Here is a 23483-nt window from a genome sequence, read left to right as displayed (position 1 = left end):
TACTGTGTGTATTCAATTATAACATTAAGGCTGGGTTCACACATACAGTATATGAATTTAATGCGGGTTTCCCTGCATCCAGTTCGCATGACAGGAGTGTGACTGGCTCTCGATGGAGCTGGTTCCCACAGCTCCGGACGGCCACAGTCTGCATTCAGAAAGGGTCCTGTGTGTTCTTGGTTCCAATCCCGTTGTGAATTCAGGCAGAAATTCGGACCGGATTTGCCCCGAAATGGGTGGACAGGGACGTGCCGGACCCCCTGCTTTGAACCACGGCCATAGCATGTGTGAACCCAGCCTAAAATATTTTTATATGGTATGTTTTAGCTAATGTGAGCATCCATTTATAAAGCTCCACTTGTCAGAAGTTCAAGTAGGTCTATTCTAAATATACCACAGCCAATACAAAGCACCGCCACAGTATATCTTTTTTAAACTATGGTATCTTGCAAATATCTGGTGATACTGCTAGTTGATCAGTTGATCTACATCGTTCGTGTCGGTGGAAGTAATAGTGCCCCATTTGTCCGTGTTGGTGGAAGGAACAGTGTCCTATCATTAGTGTTAGTGGATAGAATAGAGTTTTTGGTGTCAGTGGAAGTAATTGAGCCCCAACTTTGGTGCTAGTGGGAGGACACTGAAAAACAAAACTGTAACTGCATAAGTGAAGTACTTATAATGTGCTGGTTAATTCAGCTCAGTCTGACCCTGGTTTTGCCCTTCTCGCCCTGGGACTGGGCCTTCGAACTCCAGCCATGGGTCTGCTAAAATTATGCACCAGTTGCCCCAATGTCAGTTTAGGGACTGTGGAGCTCGATGACATGCAAATGGATGGCATGCCTCGCTGGTTCTTTATGGATGGACTACTTCCTTTTTTTTTTTTTTTTTCCTTTCAAAAAGTTTTATTACACGATTTGCAGGATTTATTCCTTTCTTTCCGCTATCCAGGTCAAGATACGTTCATCTTCCATTTAATGATGTCTACTAACTGCTTGATTCTCATGGATCTGGGCTAATGTAATGAGGCTACCAGTACAGAAAAACCTTTTTAATTGTAATATCCAGTTTTTGAAAATGGCTGAAAAATCTACTATGTTGCTGCTTTGAAATATTGCAGCTCATGGTTGTTCTGTAGGCTGTTGACCCCAGAAATGTAATTTTCTGCTTGTGCACGTATTAGTATTTTTCTCAGGAGTCTCAAAAAGCCCATCAAGTTCTAAATGGGAGCAAATGCTGCATCTTTTCTCTTTACAGACTGCGTTCTGTATCGGTCCTGTACAGGTCTTGTCATGTACCTGGTAGAAGAGCCTGATATGATGAGGGAGGCCTCTCTTAATCCTCTGACTCGGGCCCCTGATAGAGCAGACAGGGAGTGCAAAGTGGCACGAGTGCCTTATGGTCTTGCTAGTAGCTGGGCTGGACGGACTATTGGGATCAAGCAGGGGAAGACCCGTTAATGGACTGCAGCGGAGCAGGAGTGCTGTATGGACACCAGTGATCAGGAGACCGGAGCAAGCTGAGACTGTCCGATTGCAGTGGAGCTGGAATGCCGGATGGACACCAGTGGAACATAGGCAGTTCGGCAGCAGTAGAGACAGAATCAGAGTCGGACAAATTGGGTCATACACAGGCAGACAGATCAGGTACAGATGTGTAGTCAGAAGCTTGGTCAAAGGCAAGCTGGGATCATTGCAGGCAGAGTTCAGGAGAAGTCAAGACAAGCCAGGTAATGGTAGTCAAATGCAGAATAACAGGTTGCGGGTATGCACAGGAACGCTGTAGACATGATGGCACTGAAGCATTGTAACAGGCTCAGTAGCCCACTTTGCACCAATGCGAGCAACAGATGTGTTTGCCCATGCCCGCGTGTGTGAGCACTTGCACAATTTCTATGAGCATTAACAGGAATACGAATTAGCCTGTGCCTATGCACAAGAAGCTGTCTGTAAGAGCCTTTCTGTCTGCTGGAATGTCCCTCCTGACGGATATGCACTCAGGAATGCATATGAAGACCCATGCAGTGGGTCTACCTGTCATTGATTTGAACAAGGTGGCTGCTGCATGGGACCATTTTTACCTCTTATGCAGATAAGCATAGCTATCTGTAGAATATATATAATATATATATATTTTTTTTTTACTTTTCTATTTACTCTTCATTATGGATCTTTTCATGATAACCGGTTTGTGTTTTTCATTAGTGCTGTTCTTACATGGAATCTTATACTGTTTTGACTAGCCTGAGACCAATTGTCTCCCAGGGAATAATAGGAGGGGAGTACCAGATTTCCATTTATTGCCTAACAAAAAAATAACCTGCATGGTCAGTGTCTCATTTTTTGTTGGGAAAACGTTCCCTAGAGAGAAATCATAAATCTGATGTTGGATGTACTCATTGGTGCCCCTTAGTTGAACCTTTGAACACTCACTCCTAGGAGGGTTTTAATCGGGGAGTTAGCTGGATGTGAAGTTGAGCTTTTTATGGTCGGCTTTATTGTGTATTTTTAAAGTTCTTGCCGGTTGTAGACTGTCATATCTTCAGGCTGTAGCCTCACTTGATTACATATTTTAGATTACCTTCTGACATTTTGTTTCTTTTTTGTCTTCTGCTGCAGCCCGCGATGCAGATGAGAGAGAAAAGTGGATCCATGCACTAGAAGAGACTATCTTGCGTCACACTCTCCAGCTACAGGTAAGGGCGTTTGATTTTACACTTCATTTGATTCTGTCAAGTAATCTTCAATATGTTTAGTCAGTGTGTTGCACTTGTTTGCAGAGTCTATAGATACACCATAATCTGAAAACAAGACTTCACCAACTGAGCAACTTCCAGTTTTTGATCTTTGTCCTTTAGCTGTTTTAGAAGTATCAAGCTCATTGTTGTGTAGTGGTTTATTTATTTTTTTTCTTGTAACTTTTTGCAAAGCCCACAGCTGTATAGCCCAGGTCATTTAGTTTAATTTTGGTTCTTGAAGGCTTTAGATGATTATCTCCTGATACTATACATTTTGGCAGAATTGGTTGACTATTGACAGGTTCACTGTAGGGGTTTCACTCTACCGTATTATTTGTAAAGTAAAGATGGTGCTGACCAGGAACACCTGATCTGAGAAAGGAGAGCAGCAGAATAACTCATCAGTACTCTGCTGCTCCTTTTTACTGTCCAATCACAGGCTGGGAGCAGGTTGTTTCAAAGCTATTTATAGGCAATTTCTTTGGGAGAACAAATTGAAGTATGTTGTCTCAAAGCTGAATTCCAGCCTTACTTCCCTTCTTGCACACTTGTAGAAGGTTCTCTCCTCTGCGGAAAGTAATAAGAACTGTAAGTTCTATACCGTGTGGTTTAAAAACTGCAGCTAGTTATTTTAGCCTACCTCCTTTTCGAGCAGGTTGACTTCACATTTTATCTAGCCCTCTTCTCCCAATCCTCACGGTCTCAGGTTTGCCCTACTCAGCTATTTGATTTATATGCAGTCATTCATTTAGTCTCCACATCATGTGTGGCTGTTACCCAGGGTGGAATGCATGGAAATGCAATCAGCCTAGGAACTCCCACTCCTTGAACCTATGGTATGAAGATAGCCCCACAAGCCAACCCAAGAAGGTAGCTTAATATTTACATAAACACTCCCAAAAGAGAGTTCATTGATTTTTTTTTTTTTTTTTTGGGGGGGGGGTCTTAAGAATTGAGGCAAGGTTCTATGACCTTTACAGGTGACTCTACCATACTTCACTGCCCCATTCTACCAGCCACCAAATGACTAATTCGCAGATAACACCACACGGAACCAGTAATGACGGAGCGGAGGTTAAAACCAGGTATACAGTGCCAGGAGAAAGTATTCATACCCCTTTTGAAATTTTCCACATTTTGTCATGTTACAACCAAAAACCTAAAGTTTATTGGGATTTTACATGGTAGACCAACACAAAGTGGCACATAATTGTAAAGTGGAAGGAAAATGATATAAATGGTGTTCACAATTTTTAAAAATAAATATCTGAAAAGTGTGGCATGCATTTTGTATTCAGCCTCCTTTACTCTGATACCCATAACTAAAATCTAGTAGAACCAATTGTCTTCAGAAGTCACCTAATTAGTAAATAGAATCCCCCTGTGTGTAATTTAATCTCAGTATAAATACAGCTGTTCTGTGAAGCCCTCAGAGGTTTGTTAGAGCACCTCAGTGAACAAATCGCATCATGAAGGCCAAGGAACACACCGGATAGGTCAGGGATAAAGTTGTGGAGCAGTTTAAAGCAGGGTTAGGTTCTAAAAAAAAAAAAGAAGAAAAAAATCCCAAGCTTTGAACATCTCAGGGAACACTGTTCAATCCATCATCCGAAAATGGGAAAGAGTATGGCACAACTGCAAATCTACCAAAACAAGGCCATCCCCCTTAACTGACAGGCCGGGCAGAGAAGCAGCCAAGAGCCCCATGGTAACTCTGGAGGAGCTGCAGAGATCCACAACTTAGGTAGAGATTGTGTTCACAGGACAACTATTAGGCCGTGTTCACATATATGCGAATTGGATACAGGTTTCCCCCCATTCAATTTGCATGACAGGAGGCGAGTGTGATCGGCTCTTAATGGAGCCAGTTCACACAGGTCCGGGGCGGCCATGGTCTGCATTTGGGAAAGAGTCCTGTGCGCCTTTTGTGCCTGATTCATGTGCGAATTAAGGCAAAAATTTGGACCCGATTCTCACCTGAATCGGTGAACAGGGACACACCGGGCCCCAGGCACAAGCCCATGGCCGCATATGTGTGAACCCAGCCTCTAGTTGCGTACTCCACAAATCTAGCCTTTATAGAAGAGTTACAAGAAGAAAGCCATAAGAAGTCCCATTTGCAGTTTGCAAGAAGCCATGTGGGGGGCCACAGCTAATATGTGGAAGGTGCTTGAGTCAGATGTGACCAAAATTGAACTTTTTGGCCTAAAAGCAAAACTCTGTGTGGCAGAAAACCAACACCGCAAATTACCCTGAACACACCATCCCTACTGTGAAACATGGTGGTGGCAGCATCATGTTGTGGGGATGCTTTTCTTCAGCGGGGAACAGGGAAGCTGGTCAGAGTTGATGGGAAGATGGATGGAGCCAAATACAGGGAATCTAAGAAGGAAACCTGTTAGAGTCTGCAAAAGACTTGGGACTGGGGCAGGGGTTCACAGCAGGACAACGACCCTAAACATACAGCCAGACCTACAATGGATTGGTTTAGATCAGAGCATATTCATGTGTTAGAAAGGCCCAGTCCAAGTCCAGACCTAAATCCAATTGAGAATCTGTGGCAAGGCTTGATGCTCTCCATCCAATCTGACAGAGCTTTAGCAATTTGGCAAAGAAGAATGGGTAAAAAGGTCACTCTAGATGTGCAAAGCTGGTTGAGACTTCAGAAAAAAGACTTGCAGCTATAATTGCAATGAAAGGCGGTTCTACAAAGTATTGACTCGGGGGTCTGAATACAAATGCATGCCACACTTTTTTTAAATACTTATTTGTAAAACAATTTGAAAACCATTTATCATTTTCCTTCTGCTTCACAATTATGTGCCACTTAGTGTTGGTCTATCACATAAAATCCCAATGAAATACATTTACTTTTTTGGTTGTGTAGGAAGGGCTGCTGGTTTTAAACACTTTTGGATTCCCCTGGGTTACCTGTAGCAACTGCAAGCAGAAATCTTAGCGCTTTACGTTCTTGGCTCAGTCAATGATCAGTCTAGGGGTTGATGTTTTTTTTTTTTTTCTTTATATTGGGATAGGAGAAGGGATGAGTGGGGTACTCCAACACTTGAACTATTCACAATTCTGAGGACTTTTAACTTGGGGATGTGGCAAGGCCGCTACCTCACCCTGCCACTGGATGAATCTGAGGTAAATGTTCCTTTATAGTATTTCTCTTCAGGGCACTCCCCTAGTATCTCCTTTCCTCCAGCTGACACCTGTCCACTGACTACTCTACTCCGGAGTGGTCCCCTTCATGGGCAGACCCTTAGGCAAGATCCTCTGTACTCACGATACTGCTTTCCAGATTCTCGCAGTGCCTCAACTCCTCCCAGGGGCGGACTGGGCCGGGGGGAGGGGGGGCAATTTCCCCCCAGGCCGGTCTGATCCCCCCAGAAAAGGCCACTGCAGCATCAGCTCAGTTTATTTAGTAAGTGTCACTTACATGGTGACTGGCCGGCGCCGGCCCCCGAGACCCATTTGTTCCTCTGCCCGGCCGCTATAGTCTGAGCTAGACTGGTTGCTAGAATAGCCAGCCGCTTGGCGTCTAGCAACCAGTGACGTCACGGTCCCGAGGAGGAAAACGAGGCCGAGAAGGGACCCAGCATGCAGAGCGGAGAAGGATCCCCGTGCCTATTACTGGCTCCACCCACTTCCTCCCTCCGTCTCCCACTGTGCAGGCCACTGCAGAAGAGAAGAGGAACTGTCAAAATTTTTGCCTGCAGGAATCCACAAGTGAAACAGCAGATCCAACATCAAAAGCACTTCTCCAGCATGGCAGGTACAAGGTATGGGCTGAAGGATCACCCGTTCTGGGCGGGGGGGGGGGGGCTCTGTGTTGATGCAGGGTCGCACTTGGAGCTGGAGCAGCTCTTCTACACCAGCCGTGTAGCCACAAACAAATGCAGGGAAGTAAAGGATTAAATTGCCTCACATGATAAGCTCACTGCACATTAGGCTCCGTCTTGCTTACTGCCAGGCTGACACAGATATCTCGATCTCCGATGTTACAGGCAGACGGAGGAGCTCTGCTATCTTGAGCTGTCCCTGCACTGCTTCTTTAACTTATCTCCAGTTGCTGAGTTATATTGTTCCCTGGCAATAAATAAGGCTGAGTCTGAGTGTGCAGTAAAGGTTCTGTTATCAGATGGGGAGCTTAAACCTTTACTTCCCTGTATTTGTTTGGTTGGCTTCTGTTAATGCAAGTTGGAGGAGAAGGATCACCTCCTAAAACCTGGGCTGGTGCTCCATGCTTTTGTTCATAATAAGCACCTACCATTTAATAATTTGGCTTTTACTTAGGTACCTTATTCTTACAATACTTTTTAAATGCTAGTCTGTTTGGTGATCTTTTGATTGGCCTTCTTATGTGGACTTGACTGATGGACTGAAGTAATGCATACACTATGAAGACTTTCAATGAAAAGAGAGAAGGTCCTCTCCTAAACATTCCAGTCCTCACCTAGACACCATGGCATTTTTCAATCATAAAGACCAAATGGGATATTTTACTTTAAAGGGCTCATTCACATGTGTGGAAGTGACTGTTACTCCTCTGAAAAGTGAACCATGCTTCAATTGCTTTTCAGAGCTGTTTAACCCGATAGTTACGTACTACCATGTAACAGTCACACGCAGGGCAGTTATAGGTTGGCCACATTAATCTACATTATTTGCATTCAGTGGCAGCACTGCCCACCAAAAGAAACCTGTTTATACATGAATTCAGGATTTTGTTTCTGTGGGAACATACACTTAGTTCCCACACTGATACCTCACAGATCCCTTATATTAGTGAGATGATCTATATACAGAATCTCTGTATACATAACAATTTAAAAGAGTGACTGCAGTGTCACTCCTGTCAACAGGGTTTTGTTTTTTTGTCTGCAGCGGGGTGGTACACAATACCACCACCTCCAGCACTGCCACTGTTCTCACTGCAGTCATTTATTCTAAAAAAAAGAATCAGATTTCCTCTGCCGGTTTTTTGTGTTTGCAAGTGACAGTGTGCCTCCTTTACAGAGGACTGGGTATGGGGAGAGGGGTTTGAGGGGTTAAGTGAAAAGCTTTATACTGGGGGATAGGGGGGTAGAGCTTTGTGGTGGTGTTCACCACTGACATTTTCTCAAAGTCGTCTTCCAGGACAGCCCATGAGACGTTAGGCTCCTCCCCCAGGGACAGGAAACACATTCCAAAATTAAAATAAAAGGCGGTCCCTTAGTCCTCACCTTCAGTATTTTTGTTTCCTCCGGACAGGGGGTAACATGTTCCTGGAACTAAAGCTCCCGGTCTCCTGGACTGTCCATGGAAAGACTTGGAAAGATGCATCTCCTCGGCCCATAGCGGTACCCCTTAGTGCCGCAATAGGGGCTAACCGCTGTCTCCTGTTCTCCTAGCCTCTCGGCAGGACTACGGATGCTGTCTGGTGGAGCGTTGGGGAGTTCACTCCGTTGGTCGGCTGGTTCCTTGGAGCAGCAGTGCTGTGTACCCGTGAACCGCTAACTTCGGAAGAAATTTTGAAGTTGGCGCCAAAGACGGAGGGGGCGGAACTCAGCGTATCCACTCTGGCCTCACGGGAAGTGACAGTGTCACTTCCGGCGCAGTGACGGCATCCGCGGGCGCCGGAAACCCTCGTTCCAGTTTCCGAAGGCGCGAACAGAGAGTTCAAATGGGCGACCGATGTTAGGGGAAACAGCAGTTGCTGGGACCACCATACAGAGCGATGGACACCACGGCAGCAACCGCACAGGCGGCGGAAGTCGGCTCTGGCATCGGCACCTCTCAGGTAAGCAAGGGGGAACGACACCCTATTTGCAGGTACCTGTTAGGAACTCCGTTCCCCTTCCCCCCTCTCTTTTCTATCGTTAGGGGCAGGGGTTAAGCAGCACCGCTCCCTCTTTTCTATCCACAAGGTGGAGGGGGAAAAGGGGAGGTGGGAGGAGGACAAGTATCTCTAATTAAATTCCCTTGTCTTTTATCTTCCAGGCCAAGGCTCAGGACAATAACCCACCTCAGCCCCCCAAAAAGAAATGTGCTGTATGCGGAGAAAAATTGAGTTCCTCTTGGAACAAAGCAGTGTGCCGGGCATGCATAGCTAAACTGGTCAGAGACGATTCTGCAGTCTCTACCCAGAAAATGCTGTCCTCAGTGAGAGATGAGCTAAAAAGTACATTTAGTTCATTCAGGGAGGGATCAGGATCAGGAGAGGAACCAAAAAGCAATGTTTCCCATGATAGCTCCAACTTTAAACTGAGCCTGGAGGATGTAGATGATCTACTCAAAGCGGTTTATACCACTCTAGAGATTGAGGAGGAAGAAGTGCATCTCTCTAAGCATGACTTAATGTACGCTAGTCATAAAAAGCATGCTAGAGTGTTCCCTGTGCATAGCTCACTATTGGATGTGATTAAACAGGAATGGAATTCTCCTGATAAAAAGCCTTTTTTTCCAAGAAACTTAAAAAGAAGGTATCCATTTGACGAAAGTGTGGAACAGCCCTGGAACAAAATCCCTAAGCTGGATGCCTCTCTTGCCAGAATCTCCAAAGGAACTGACTTGGCATTTGAGGATTCAGGAGCACTAAAAGACCCTATGGATAAGAGAACAGATATCTCTTTACGTAGGGTCTGGGAAGCCTCCATTATGAGCTTAAAGCCAGCCCTGGCATCCACCTGCATAGCCAGACACCTGGAGCTGTGGCTATCTCAAATCCAAACGCACTTGACTGCAGGAACATCGAGGGAACAGATTAATAAATCATTTCCACTCTTATTCCAGGCAATAGGATTCCTGGCGGATTCTTCAGCTGAAGCTGTAAGAATGGCAGCAAGGACCTCAGCTTTAGCTAATACGGCCAGAAGAAGCCTATGGCTCAAGACATGGTCGGGAGATGTTACTTCTAAATCTCGCCTTTGTGGTCTTCCCTTCACAGGCGACCACCTTTTTGGCCCAGGCCTAACAGAAGCCCTGGAGCGTACAGCGGATAAAAATAAGGGATTCCCAGATAAGAAAAAATTCCCCTATGCTCAGAGGAATTTTCGTGGCAGGGGCAAACAGCAGAAGTCTTTTGAAACTCAGCAAAATTTCAAAAAACATTGGACGGGGCATAAAGGAAAGGGGAGGGGTAACATCCTGTTTAACCCTCCTAAACGCCCCAACCAGCCCCAATGACTCCCTTCTCAGAGTGGGAGGAAGATTAGGGGCCTTCCTCCCACTGTGGAAGAAGATTACTTCCAGCCCTTTTATTCTGGACCTAGTAGGCCAAGGACACAGGCTGGAGTTCTGTCTTCAACCTCCAGAAAGGATCCTGATCACAAATCTTCCCAGGGATCCAGTCAAGGCCTCCGCCTTGAGTCTTCAGTTAGGGGACCTATTAGATCAAAAAGTAATTATCCCAGTCCCCAGAGAAGAACAAGGAACAGGGTTTTATTCTCACATCTTTGTGATTCAAAAACCCTCAGGAAGTCATCGACTGATCCTGAACTTACGCAATCTGAACCTTTCAATAGCATACAAACGCTTTCGCATGGAATCAATATACTCCATAGGGAACCTACTGTTCCCAGGGTGTTTCATGGCTACCCTAGATTTGAAAGATGCGTATTTTCACATCCCCATACACACATCCTATCAGAAATTCCTGAGGCTAGCAGTAAAGATAGGACCGGAAGTCAAGCACTTCCAGTTCAGGGCACTGCCCTTCGGGCTGTCCTCAGCCCCACGGATTTTTACCAAAGTCCTAGGGGAAGCACTAGCCCCTCTAAGGCTAAAAGCTATCATGATCACCCCCTACCTGGACGACATCTTGGTAGTGGCAGAATCATACCAGAAACTGGAAGCTGACCTCCTCATAGTTCAGGAATTCTTAACTTCCCTAGGCTGGATAATCAACAGACAAAAGTCTTGCCTGGTACCCTCACAAAGAGTGACCTACCTGGGTTACGAAATCTCCTCACGGGATCAGATGATCTTCCTCCCTCAGTGCAAGATGGAGAAAATGAACCTGATGGTTGCCTCTTTACAGACCAACTTATGGGTCTCTCTGAGGGATGTCACAAGAGTGATAGGCTTGATGACCTCCTGTTTCCCAGCAGTCCCCTGGGCAAGGTTCCAACAACGTCCACTCCAAAAATTCTTTCTACAGAATTGGGATGGGCAGTCAAGTTCCTTGGAACAAAAAGTAAGGATTCCCACCAAGATAAAAAGGACTCTTTGGTGGTGGAGATCCTCTCTTCACCTATCAAGAGGGCTAAACTGGACCATCCAGGTATCACAGAGGATTACCACGGATGCAAGCGCTTCCGGATGGGGAGCATATCTGCAGGACAGATGGGCGCAGGGTACATGGTCCCCAGCACAAAGGAAGTCTTCATCAAACCAAAAAGAACTTATGGCGGTCCAAAAGGCCTTGGAGTTTTTTCAGGTAGAGGTAGAAGGGAGCCATCTACAGATCAGGTCAGACAATATAGCAACGGTAGCGTACCTGAACAAGCAGGGAGGTACTCGAAGTCTGGGCCTACAAACCATTGCACAGAAAATCTTTGTCTGGGCCGAGCGGAACCTAACATCCATTTCGGCCATTCACCTAAAAGGGACGCAGAATTATCTGGCAGACCATCTCAGCCGCCACCAGATGAACCAGGACAATTGGTCCCTCAACCCAGAGGTGTTTCTCAAAATCACAACCTCATGGGGCCTACCGGTAGTGGATCTATTTGCCTCCCAGGCAAACAGGAAAACAGAAAAATTCTTTTCCATAACTCAAGGGGATCAGGCGTTAGGCATAGACGCTTTCGCCCACCCCTGGAAAGTCAGACTCTGTTACGCATTTCCTCCGATCAGATTGATCCCACAGGTTCTTCAGAAATTCATCCTAGAAGACACAGAGATGATACTGATAACCCCATACTGGCCCAAAAGGCCATGGTTTGCACGCCTTCAGGCGTTGGCAGCGCAACCTCCAATGACCTTACCTTGGAGACCAGATCTCTTAACACAAGGTCCGGTGGTCCATCCATTTCTCAGGACCCTAAACCTGACGGCCTGGTATCTGAGGAACAAATACTAGGCTCTCAGGGGTTCTCAGACAGAGTCATCAAAACATTGACCAGCTGTCGAAAGCCGGTCACTAGAAAAATGTATGCTAAAATCTGGAAGAAATTTCATTTTTGGATGATGGAGAATCAGAGACATTCCCCAGATATACCAACTATCTTGGATTTTTTTCAGGAAGGCATAGACAAAGGTCTCTCCTTAGGGACTTTAAAGGTACAGGCTGCCGCCCTTAGTGTCTTTCTTCAGTTTTCCCTTAGAGAAGACCCAAATGTGAATGCCTTTTTCAGAGCAATTGCCCGGACAAAGCCAACCGTGCTTAAAACGTGTCCAGCTTGGAATCTATCCCTGGTACTCCAGGCCTTGGTTACCAGTCCGTTTGAACCCTTGGTAGACCTATCAGTAAAAATGCTCACCCTAAAAACTTTATTTTTAGTAGCTATAACTTCAGCTAGAAGAGTTAGCGAATTACAGGCTCTCTCAATCAGAGAACCTTTTCTTATGATTTTTGATGACAGGATTGTGCTAAAAACAGATCCAGGATTTTTGCCAAAAAGGGTCTCTTCTTTTCATAGGACTCAGGACATAGTCCTTCCTTCCTTTTGCAATTTCCCGAACAACAATAAAGAGAAAGAATTTAGCTGTTTGGATGTCAGAAGAGCCCTCCTGAGATACCTGGAGGTGACTAAAACCTTCAGGAAGACTGATACTTTGTTTTTACAATTTTCCGGCTCCCATAAAGGGGAAAAAGCTTCTAAGGCAACCTTAGCTAGATGGATCAAACAGGCTATCACAGAAGCCTATATAGTGAAAAAGGTGGCTCCACCTTTCATTACTGCACACTCTACTAGAGCATTGTCCACGTCTTGGGCTGAAAGGGCAGGTGCCTCACCAGACCAAATCTGTAAGGCAGCTACCTGGTCTAACTTTTCGACCTTTGTTAGACATTATCGCCTGGACCTCCTCTCTTCTCAGGAACTGGCGTTTGGTCGAAAGGTGCTCCAGGCAGTTGTCCCTCCCTAGACTGGTAAGTGCTTGCTCATCGTCTCATGGGCTGTCCTGGAAGACGACTTTGAGAAAAGCTGGGTTATACTTACTGATAACTCCTTTTCTAGTAGTCTTCCAGGACAGCCGGATTCCCACCCGAACTATCTGGTATTACGTATAATGTATGATATGTGTCTATATATCTATGTATATGTTTTACAGGGTGTCCTGTGGTTCTCATGAAATAATGAAGGTGAGGACTAAGGGACCGCCTTTTATTTTAATTTTGGAATGTGTTTCCTGTCCCTGGGGGAGGAGCCTAACGTCTCATGGGCTGTCCTGGAAGACTACTAGAAAAGGAGTTATCAGTAAGTATAACCCAGCTTTTTTCATTCCGGTCACACCACCGACTGGGGTACATTTTTTTAATTTCAGTGACACCGCTAATGCATACAACTTTTTTTCCTTTTAGAGCCCGTTCACACTGGGGCGACCTGTCAGGTCGCCATAGGTCGCCTCCCATAGGGAAGCTGCGGACCCGTTCTAATAGGAGCGACACAAGTCGCTCCGACTTAGAAAAAGGGTCCGGAGCTTCATTGGGGCGACCAGGAGGCGACCTGCATTGACTTCAATGTTATGAAGTCCGGGCCGGCCGAACCTGTGAGGTCGCCCCGGCAAGTAGCGTCGCCCCAGTGTGAACGGGGTCTTAGTGACCCACCAACCCAGGGACAATTTGTCAATATTAGTCCCATACTGGTGCATCAATTTTAAACGTTTTGGTTTGCAGTAGTGTGCCTCAAATATTGGTACTATTTAGTTGCATGTCACAAACAATACAAACATTTTGGTGCATGGCACCATATCGGCCCCACCCACTTCTCCATCCAACAGGGAGCAGGGGCTGGTGGGGGGTGATAGACGGGGGGGTGCAGTTTCCCATTTTTTCCCTGGGCATTGGATGACCTTGTCCTGGCACTGCTCTCCAGAGTCAACCTGCTGCCTGAGGTGAGGTGGTCGGGAGCAGAACAGTGAGTGACAACAAATGTGTCATGTGGAGCATTGCAATATTTCCCTGCACTTAGCTACCCCTTGGCACTATATACCTGTCCCATACCTGTATATTGATGTCTAGCTGCTCCTGGCACTATATACCTGTCCCATACCTGTATATTGATGTCTAGCTGCTCCTGGCACTATATACCTGTCCCATACCTGTATATTGATGTCTAGCTGCTCCTGGCTCTATATACCTGTCCCATACCTGTATATTGATGTCTAGCTGCTCTTGGCACTAGACAGGTATATAGTGCCAGGAGCAACTAGACATCAATATACAGAGTGTATACAGTCCAGTTAAAGTTATTGGGTCCCTGAGGTCCTATAGGGCTCCCCCTTGTGTCATGGGATCATGAGCTGGCAGCAGAGGAGGAGGTCACATGATTAGATCTCAGCCAGGGTTCAAGCTAGGACTTGTAGTCCTTTGCTTTTGGGGATGTAACCCCCCAAAAGTGAAGGACTACAGGTCCCAGCATGAGCCTCTCAGAGAACAGCATGTGTCACACACGCCTGATCTCCCAACTAGTGAAGGACTACAGGTCCCACTCTCCCAAATGAACCACTTTCAGACCACCCACCGCATATATACTGTAGCTGGGGGGCCCAGCTGCGCAAAATCACGTACTGGTAGGTGATTTTGTGCATGGGTTCTTGGGGGCACACGCGTGCCGCTGGGGCGCCGCTCCCCCTATGATTAGACACTGCGGGAGCCAATCAGCAGGTCCGATGGCCGCTGGCCACCTGCGATCATGCAGGAGAATGACAAAACGGCGGTCTGCTTTTCTAAACAAGGCAGACGGCTGTTCTGTCACAAAAGAAGATGGAGATCTTGTGTTTCAGCTAAGCTGAAACATAGATTTCTCTTTTCTTCTAGTACATCCACTCCCCATACAGTTAGAAGGCATTCCCTAGGAGCACACTTAACCCCTTGATCACCCCTGGTGTTAACCCCTTCTCTGCCAGTGCCATTTATACAGTAACAGTACATTTGTTTTAGCACTGATCACTGTGATGGTGTCACTGGTCCCTAAAAAGTGCCACTTAGTGTCAGATTTGTCTGCCGCAATGTCTCAGTCCCGCTAAAAATCACTGATCGCCGCCATTACTAGTAATAACAATTTAAAAAAGTATATAAATAAATGTATCCCAAGGTTTGTAGACGTGATACATTTTGCACAAATCAATCAATATACAATTATTAGGATTTTTTTACCAAAAATATGTAGTAGAATACATATTGGCCAAAATTGATCAACGTTTTTTTATTTTTTACATTTTTTTATTGGGAATATTTTATAGCAGAAAGTAAAAAATATTAATTTTTGTTTTCAAAATTGTCGGTCTTTTTTTGTTTATAACGCAAAACATAAAAACCGCAGAGGTAATCAAATGCCACCAAAAGGCTTTTCTATTTTCTGAAAAAGTTAAGTGTGAAGGTTTATCGATTATTCCTAAATGTATCACATATTCTTTAAATGTATTGTGTACATACATTACTTTCATTTGTTAAAACTGTAGATTTTATTTTTTGTAAGAGCCCATTCACACAGGGGCGACACGACTTGCCGGGGCGACCTGTGAAGTCGCGGTGCACGCTGTGCACCGCGACCTCGGCACGACATGCACGGACTTCATATAATTGAAGTCAATGCAAGTCGCCTCCAGGTCGCCCCAAAGTAGTACAGGACCCTTTTTCTAAGTCGGAGCGACTAGTGTCGCTCCTATTAGAACGGGTCCTGTGCTAATCTATGGCAGACGACCCACCACGACTTGTCAGGTGACCAAGTCGCCTGACAAGTCGCGCTAGTGTGAATGGGGACTTAAACCACCTTTGTTGCTATTAAAATTAAATTATGTTACCACATTGTATCATATTTGTCTTACTATATAAAATCAATATCCATTTTAAAACCAGGCGGGCATGGATGGTGAGCTGATTTGGTGGTTCAATGGGCCACTTGACTGGACTTGCCCCCCAGGCCTAAGGCTGCCAGCCCTCCCCTGACTCCTCCAGTCGGATCAGCTCCACACTTCTGGCTTACCAGGCTGACCACCTGTGGCCACACACCAACTGCTTCAGAAGAGGAGGCAGCCGCCACCCTCCTTCTGGGACTCTGCTTCCCGCCAAAGACCCGTGCACACGTGCCCCCTGGCTTTTTAGAACACACCCCACAATGCACCGAGACAGCCGTCTGTGCCAATCCCTGGGGCTGTATCAAAGCCTGTGTCCTCATTGGCCAGGTTTTCTCCACTGTCCAATGTGCCTCCCCATTGGGCACAGTGGGGACAGTCCCTCAGACCATATGAATCCCACACTGGGCACATTGAGCAGACCTAACTCACAGATGCAATATAGAATTTACCTGCTGCTCTTCTGATAGGCAGACAGAGCCAAAAACTATACTCCCTCTCTAGCAGCTACCTAGGAGGGTGCTACACTTGTAACATGACAACATTTCAAGGGGTATGAATACTTTTTCAAGGCACTGTATATTAAAATAGTTAACATCTGTAATCTTAGAATTTCAAGTTCTTTGTCCCCAACTAAAGTTAGTGCCAGTACCCAAATATAAAGCCCCACAGGTAAAAGCTGTGGTCCCAGTAGGAGTATGGTAATAAACAGGGGAAAGCTTTAGCACAAACAGTCTATGGGGAGAGAGTGAACACTTTTTTTTTTTTTTTTTTATATCCCCTTCAAAGAAACCAAACCGGACTCTAGAAGTCCAGAAGTCAAGTGACTCAGAGTTTCTTAGCTTTCTACCAAGACTTGCATAACATCCCCTCTCTGCTCTCCCAAGTGACCCAACAGGATAAACTTGATAAAATCTCACAGTATCTATGAGCCTCAGGCATGCCCAAGGTAAAACCAGAAATAAGCAATTTCTGTGGAAAAACCAGAGGAAGTGTTCACATTGACAGCAAAATGCATCAAACCTCCTAATGCTTGTAGCCAAAATGGGTTTCCCATGTCCTGTATGCATAGAACGTTCCAGCAGTGGGCTGAGCTACTCACAAATTCAAAGCTTCCTGTGATTGGCTGAAGTGGGGAGGCGGGCGGGTGATGGTAATTAGAGGATGCCTTAATTCATAAAAAAAAAAATACAAAGCTTCTTGTGATTGGCCGAACAGTGCTGAGCCTGACTTGATTTTGTTCTGAGAACCGGATGGGAAAGGCCCTGTACTGCTGGTGGGACACAGCATTATATGCTAGGTACAGTTTATACAGCTCTGACAGTGGGCGCATTTCTTGGTAATGGAAATAGTTTGTTTGGGCCACTTTGGCCCAAAAAACTATTTAAAGTGAAATGAAACCTTCGTTTCATGGTCTGTGCCTAAAACTGATTCTCTTACGTTCACTGACACACAGCTTCCATTCTTCAGACCATTGGGCTTACCTACTCTCTTTTTAGAAGTATGACTAGACGTAACCTTTTTTGGTTACGCCCCTGGGGCAGTCCCAGAGGGTATACCATCACTTCCTGCTGTAGGACTCCAGGTTTTTTTTCTCCTGCCTAGTCAGGAGTAAGGACCTGGCTCTCTGCTGGGATCTGCGGCCCTGGCATTTTTTCCTATTTAAATGGAATTTTTTACTTTTTATTATTTTTGTTCCTGTGTGAACTACAATCAACAGCCAGACTGGGCGACGCACTGGATATTCTAGATCCTTTTGGTCTTCCCAATTTGGCCTACGAGCGCGACCCAACTATTTGGCTCCGCGCTAGGTTGGTCGCGACCTAGCCCCCCCTAGGCGGGGGTTAACCGGCGAGTGAGACCCCTCGTGAGGTCGCTTAGCCCTGGTCACAACAGTCACAACCAAAGTCGCAACGTACCTCAGGCTGCAGCACCCCCATTCCAAGATGGTGCAGTGGACTGCTGGGAGTAGTGCCTGCCTGGTGACCGTGGTATGGTGATTAGTGTTCCTCCTCCTTTCCTGCAAAATTGCTGGGGTGGTCGCGGGCCCCTGGGGATGGTAGGCCCCTCCTGTGTCCTTCCTGCCCCTTGTGCTTCCCCCTTCTCCTTTGCGGGGTTCACCCCCTAGGTTGGTGCCCTAATCTGTCCCCTGCCCCCCTCCGGACCCTTTTGGGGGCATGGGTGAAAATGGGTAGGGGGGGCTGCATGGTGCTGGGCTGGAAGAGCAGTGGGTGTTGTCCCTGGCGCCCCCTGTAGGGGGTGTCCGTAGCTGGTTGCTGTGGGGGTGGTCCCTCCCTGGGTTCTGTGAACTTTTCCGGGGGGTCTAGCGTCCCGTGCAGCACCGCCATGTTCAGCGGCCATGTTTTTGGTTTCCCCATAGAGTTTTACTGGCGGCCATTTTCCTGTAGTCTGATGCAGTGCTGAGGCTTCGGGGGCCTCTAGTATCAGGTCAGCATTTACTCTTCCTTTTACTGCAGTGTGACAGACCAGGTGTGCCGATTTTCTTTGGGTGCACAGGGTGGAGGGGCCTCCACTTTTTTTTTTTTCTAAAAAAAAAAAAAATAAATAAAAATGTTTGCTGAGCAGCAAAGTTCCGTTTTAACCCTTTATGGTCATGGAGCCTATGGCACACGTTTCATCACCCGATCCACTCCTTGAAGCTGCAGGACCATCTGGGTCTCAGTCTGCCCTGGCGGCCATGATGGCAGCCTTGCAGTCGCAAGTAGCCAATGTAGATATGGCCCTGCAAAGGAGACCTGGCAAGATGTGCCCCCCGCATTCACCTGTATCCTCTGCTTCCTCAGATTCTGAGGTGGATTTGGCCACTGCGGACGAGAGTCAGCCCATTGGGTCTGCGTCCACGCACGCTGAGTGCTCTAATAGTAAGGGTGAGTCGTCGTCCTCTGCAGCCACGCATGAAAAAGTGCTGGTGGAGGCCCTGCGTTTATCAGTGTGGGTAACTTTAAAGTTTACACCGTAGGTGGACTCTCAGGTTTCCAGGCTAAATAAGGCCACACTTTTGCCGATGGAAGATTCCGCATCTTTTAAGGACCCTGTGGACAAAAGAGCTGAGGCTCTGGTCGGGTACCTCTTTAACGTAGCTGGTTCAATTTTTAGATCGGTGTTTGCAATCATCTTGGTATCCCAGACCTTAACCGAATGGACTAAAATTTTGCGCCAGGTTTTGGAGGGAAGTCGACACCTTTCTGAGTTGGCGGATCTGTTGATCCAAGGGTTACAGTAGATTTGTGATGCATCCCTGGATGCAGCCCCCTTGGCTGGCAGGGTTTCTGTAACGGCGGTGATCCTTCCCTACATGATCTGGTTAAAGTACTGGTCAGCTGACCAGGCTTCTAAAAAAGGTACTCTGTGATCTTCCTTTTGTAGGTGACCGTCTGTTTGGTGCCTCTATGGAAGAGATCATTAAGGGTCTAACGGGAGGTAAGAGTACATTTACTTCCGCAGGTTGCTAAGGGCAAGGAACCTTGCTGTAAGTGGGTCCCTTCTTTTTGGCTCACAAGCTGCCCTTTCATCCGTCTGGTTCGCAGGAAAAGGGCTTGAGATCCACCCGTAATTTTGCGGGAGGCTCCAAGAGACCCTGGAATGGTAAGTCCAAAGCGGGCACTTCTAGTTCCGCAGACAAGCCTTTCCCAGCTTGAAGGGGCACTGTAATCCGCTTCTGGGGTAGGGGGAAGGTCTTTGTTTCTTTCTGGATCGTGGACATTGCTCATTCAGGACAAATGCGTCCACAAACTGAGCAGCTTCAGGATCTCTACGGAGCAGTGCAGGACCTGTTGGCACAAGGAGTTATTGTGTCGGTTCCAGAGTCGGAACGTTTCCAAGGTTTCTATTCAAATCTGTTTACAGTTCCCAGGAAGGAAGGCAAGGTTCGTCCGATCTTGGATCTCAAGGCTCTGAACCACTTTGTGCGTGTTCAGAAATTTCTGATGGTGTCCATCCTCACAGTAGTAGCTTTCCTTCATCAAGGAGATCTGCTGGCTTCTATCCATCTCAAGGACGCTTACCTTCATATTCTAATCTGTTGGACATCAGCGTTTTCTTTGTTTTGCTGTGGACGAGGCGCACTTTCAATTCGTGGCGTTGCCCTTTGGTCTCGCCTCAGCTCCTCGGGTGTTCACAAAGGTTTTGGCCCTAGTGTTGGCCTTGGTATGGCAGAAGGGGATTGTGGTACTAGGTTACCTGAACGATCTGCTTCTGTGTGCAGAGTCTTCCTCAGCTCTAGAAGCCGACTTGGACGTTACGGTGCAAATTCTGCAGGAGTTCAGGTGGACACTGAATTTTCAGAAATCGGCACTGTCTGTCCACAAAGCTGGACTACTTGGGTCTGACGTGGAATTCAGCGTCAGCCCAGTTGTTTCTTCCTCAGACAAAACTTCTGAAGCTACAGGAGGCTGTTCGGCTCCTGTTGTCTAACCATCAGTCATTACTCAGGACTTGCATGCTAGTGCTGGGGTTGATGGTCTCCAACTTTGAGGCGGTTCTGTTTGTGCAGTTCCACAGCAGACCCTTACAAAGGGAGATTCTAATCAAATGGAACAAGGATCTGCTGTCATTGGCCAATCTGATCCTTTAGAGTAGGGGTTGGAGGGAGTCTCTCCTATGGTTGCTCCGCACCCCGGCCCTACGTGTGGGAAAACATTTTTTTCCCCCTTGTAATCTCCACGGATGCCAGTCTGTCCGTGTGGGGAGGTGTCTTGGAGGTGTGTTCATCCCAAGGTGTCTGGGCTCAGGAGGACTCCAGGTTGCCGAGCAACATCCTGGAAATTCAGGCGGTCTGACTTTCTGTCTCAATGGACGGATCGTCTACAGGGACACCCTGTACGGATACAATAGGAAAAATGCTGTAGCCTATGTCATTCATCAAGGGGGCACAAAGAGTGCCTTGGTGGCCCGGGAAGTGGCCGGCATCTTGAGGTAGGCAGAACGATATGTTCTGGCCGTCTCTGCTGTGCACATTCCAGGGGTAGAGAATTGGGAAGTGGACTATCTCAGTTGGCAGACGTTGATCCTGGGAGAATAGTCTCTTCACCCGGAGGTATTTCATCAACTTTGTTTTCGGTGGGGGACCCCCCGATGTGGACCTGCTGGCTTCCCATGTCAACAGGAAAGTGCAGAGGTTCGTGTCAAGGTCTCGGGAACCTCTGGCCGACGCCGCATACGCTCTGGTGGCCCCTTGTGGTCAGTATCGTCTGACTTACACTTTTCCTCCAATACAACTTCTGTCGAAACTGCTACGCAGAATCGAGGTAGAAGGGATTCCAGTTCTGGTGGCACCAGACTGGTCTCGCCGGTCTTGATACACAGGCCTGGTAAGGCTGGTAGCAGACGTCCCTTGGAAGCTTCCTTTCCGGGAAGGAAGATCTTCTTTCTCAGGGATCAACCTTCCATCCTGCTTTACGGTCGCTGGCTTTAAGGACCTGGTATTGATAGACAGAGGGCTGTCAGTCGGTGATTCCTACACTGTTGAAGGCTAGGGAATCTACTTCCAGGAAGGTTTATCATCGAGTTTGGAAGGCGTACATTACTGAGTGTGAGTCGCGGGGGGTTTTCCCCACTCCTTTTCTGTGTCTCGCCTGTTTGAGTTTCTTCAATTGGGTGTAGATTAACGTTTGCTCTGGGCACCATTAAGGGCCAGATTTCTGCCTTGGCTATTTTTTTTCCCAAAGGCCTTTGCTGGCGAAGTCCTTCGTTCACACTTTTGTGCAGGGAGTTTGCCATCTGGCTCCTCTGGTGCGATTCCTGGTACCTCCATGGGATCTCAATTTTGTTATGTCGATGCTTCAAAAGCCTCCTTTTGAAAAATAATTGAGAAATTCCTCTGCTCACTGTCCCATAAGGTGGCTTTCTTAGTGGCTATTCTGCACGTCGTGTGTCCGAGTTGGCTGCATTGTCCTCCTGTCGGTCACCCTACTTGGTGATTCATAGGGACAAAGTGGTGTTGTTCCCTGTCAGGCGTTCCTTCCTAAGGTTGTCTCCGTCTGGCCTTTCATTTGAATGAAGACCTTGTACTACCATCCCTATGTCCTAAGCCTACACATCTTAAGGAAATTGCATTACATTCTTTAGATGTGGTAAGGGCGATTCGGGTTTACTTGGCGGTGACTGAACCAAATAAAAAATCAGATTCTTTGCTCTTACGGATGGACCTCGTAAGTGGCAGGCTGCATCTGTGATGCAGGCCTACTCCATTAAAGGTCAGGGAAAGGAGGAACCTGTTAAAGCGCATTCTACGAGGACGCTTACTGCCTTCTGGGCCTTCTGTCCTCAGGCATCAGTTGTTCAGGTGTGCAAGGCGGCTATGCGGTCATCTGTACACATTCACAAAATTTTATAAGGTGGATGTACTTGCATCTTCGGATGCAGCGTTTGGCTGCAAAGTGTTGCAGGCTGTGGTTGCGGAGGCTTCCGCTTCTTGAGAGTGAAAATTGTTTTTCATAGCTAAGCTTCTGTTTGTACCTGGTTAGCTATGTTTAGCCTTGTTGGGAAACCTGCGTTTGCTGTGTTTTTCCCACCCTCATATTGACACTGCTTTGGGACTAATGGTCTAAAGAATTGATGCTGTGTCTGTCAGTAAACGAAAGAGGAAAAATTGATTTTTGTCTTACAGTAAAATCCTTTTACCTGAGGTTAACTGACAGACACAGCTCCCGCCTCTCTGTTGGGGTTGAGTTATTTGTTCTTCTAACACCGCTTGTTACAAACTGGAGTCCTACAGCAGGAAGTGATGGTATAACCACTGGGACTGCCCCAGGGGTGTAACCAAAAAGGTTTCCGCCTAATCCTACTCCTGAAGATAGAGCAGGTAAACCCAATGGTCTAAACAATTGAAGCTGTTTCTCAGTGAACCTCAGCGAAAAGGATTGTACGGTAAGACAAAAAATCCAGCGATCTGTCCAGCCAAGCCACGAAGAAGGTGTTTAAAATGTAGTTGAAAAAATGTATGTAGCATTAGCTGAAAACTACTTGGAAGATGATGGCAGAGCCATTGAGATGTGCATTTTAAAGCTTCTTCCCCAGGAGCCAGTCAGCGTAGGAAATGCCATGGGTGCTTAGAATCCATTACTTTGGACAAATCGTAAGCCGTTGCGTTGCAGTATTTTAACTCTGCTCTTCTAGATTTTCTAGCTGTAGGTGTATTGGCATGTAATCAGAACTAGATGAATGATGGTATGACCCCACTGGTGACTCCTCTAAGGGGCAGGGATGACACTTGGAGTGCAGGTTGGGAAATAAAAACATTTACATATGTATCGTAGATATTGTAGGTTACAGCCCATATGACCCAGATGTAAATCTGGTCCTATAACCAAAGCTTTCCATACAAACATATCTCTAGTCAGCATAGTTTAGCGGTAACCTGGAAGTACAACATCTGAGCCATGTACATATTGTGACCAAGCATTTGTAATGCCACCCTTTGTGAATTTCTCGCTGGTATACAGAAAGAGAAGTTGCTTTGTAACATGTGATGAGCTGTCTGCCCAGATGTCCATTATACTTTAACCATAGATGCCATGGATTACTAGGAACAAAAATTGAGGGGACTTTTTGACTTTACCACAGTTCTGTTTTCTGAGAAATTTTACTGCCGGACCAGAGTTTTCTCAGTGTAGTGTGTTTTTTTTTTTTTTTTTTTTTGTAGATCTACATGAGTCATAAGTTCCACGTAAATGATCTTGTATGTGTGTTTTGTTTTTTTTGTTTTTTTTAAGCATGTCCTGCT

The 23483-nt window shown here is 46.5% G+C and overlaps 1 protein-coding gene across 2 annotated transcripts in view; it reads left to right on the top strand.

Annotated features, from left to right (window-relative positions):
- OSBPL9 (oxysterol binding protein like 9) overlaps nt 1–23483 on the top strand; it is a 260826-nt gene that overhangs the window by 66271 nt on the left and 171072 nt on the right. For both annotated transcript variants that reach the window (XM_082265508.1, XM_082265507.1), the window contains exon 4: nt 2616–2692. In XM_082265508.1, coding sequence (XP_082121634.1) covers nt 2616–2692 — 77 coding nt within the window. The remainder of the gene's footprint in view (nt 1–2615; nt 2693–23483) is intronic.

This window comes from Pelophylax lessonae (assembly GCF_965119305.1).
Source record: "Pelophylax lessonae genome assembly, chromosome: 8".
Taxonomy (NCBI): Eukaryota; Metazoa; Chordata; class Amphibia; order Anura; family Ranidae; genus Pelophylax; species Pelophylax lessonae.
The sequence above is the reverse complement of the archived record's forward strand: the minus strand, read 5'-3'. Positions and strand labels throughout refer to the sequence as shown.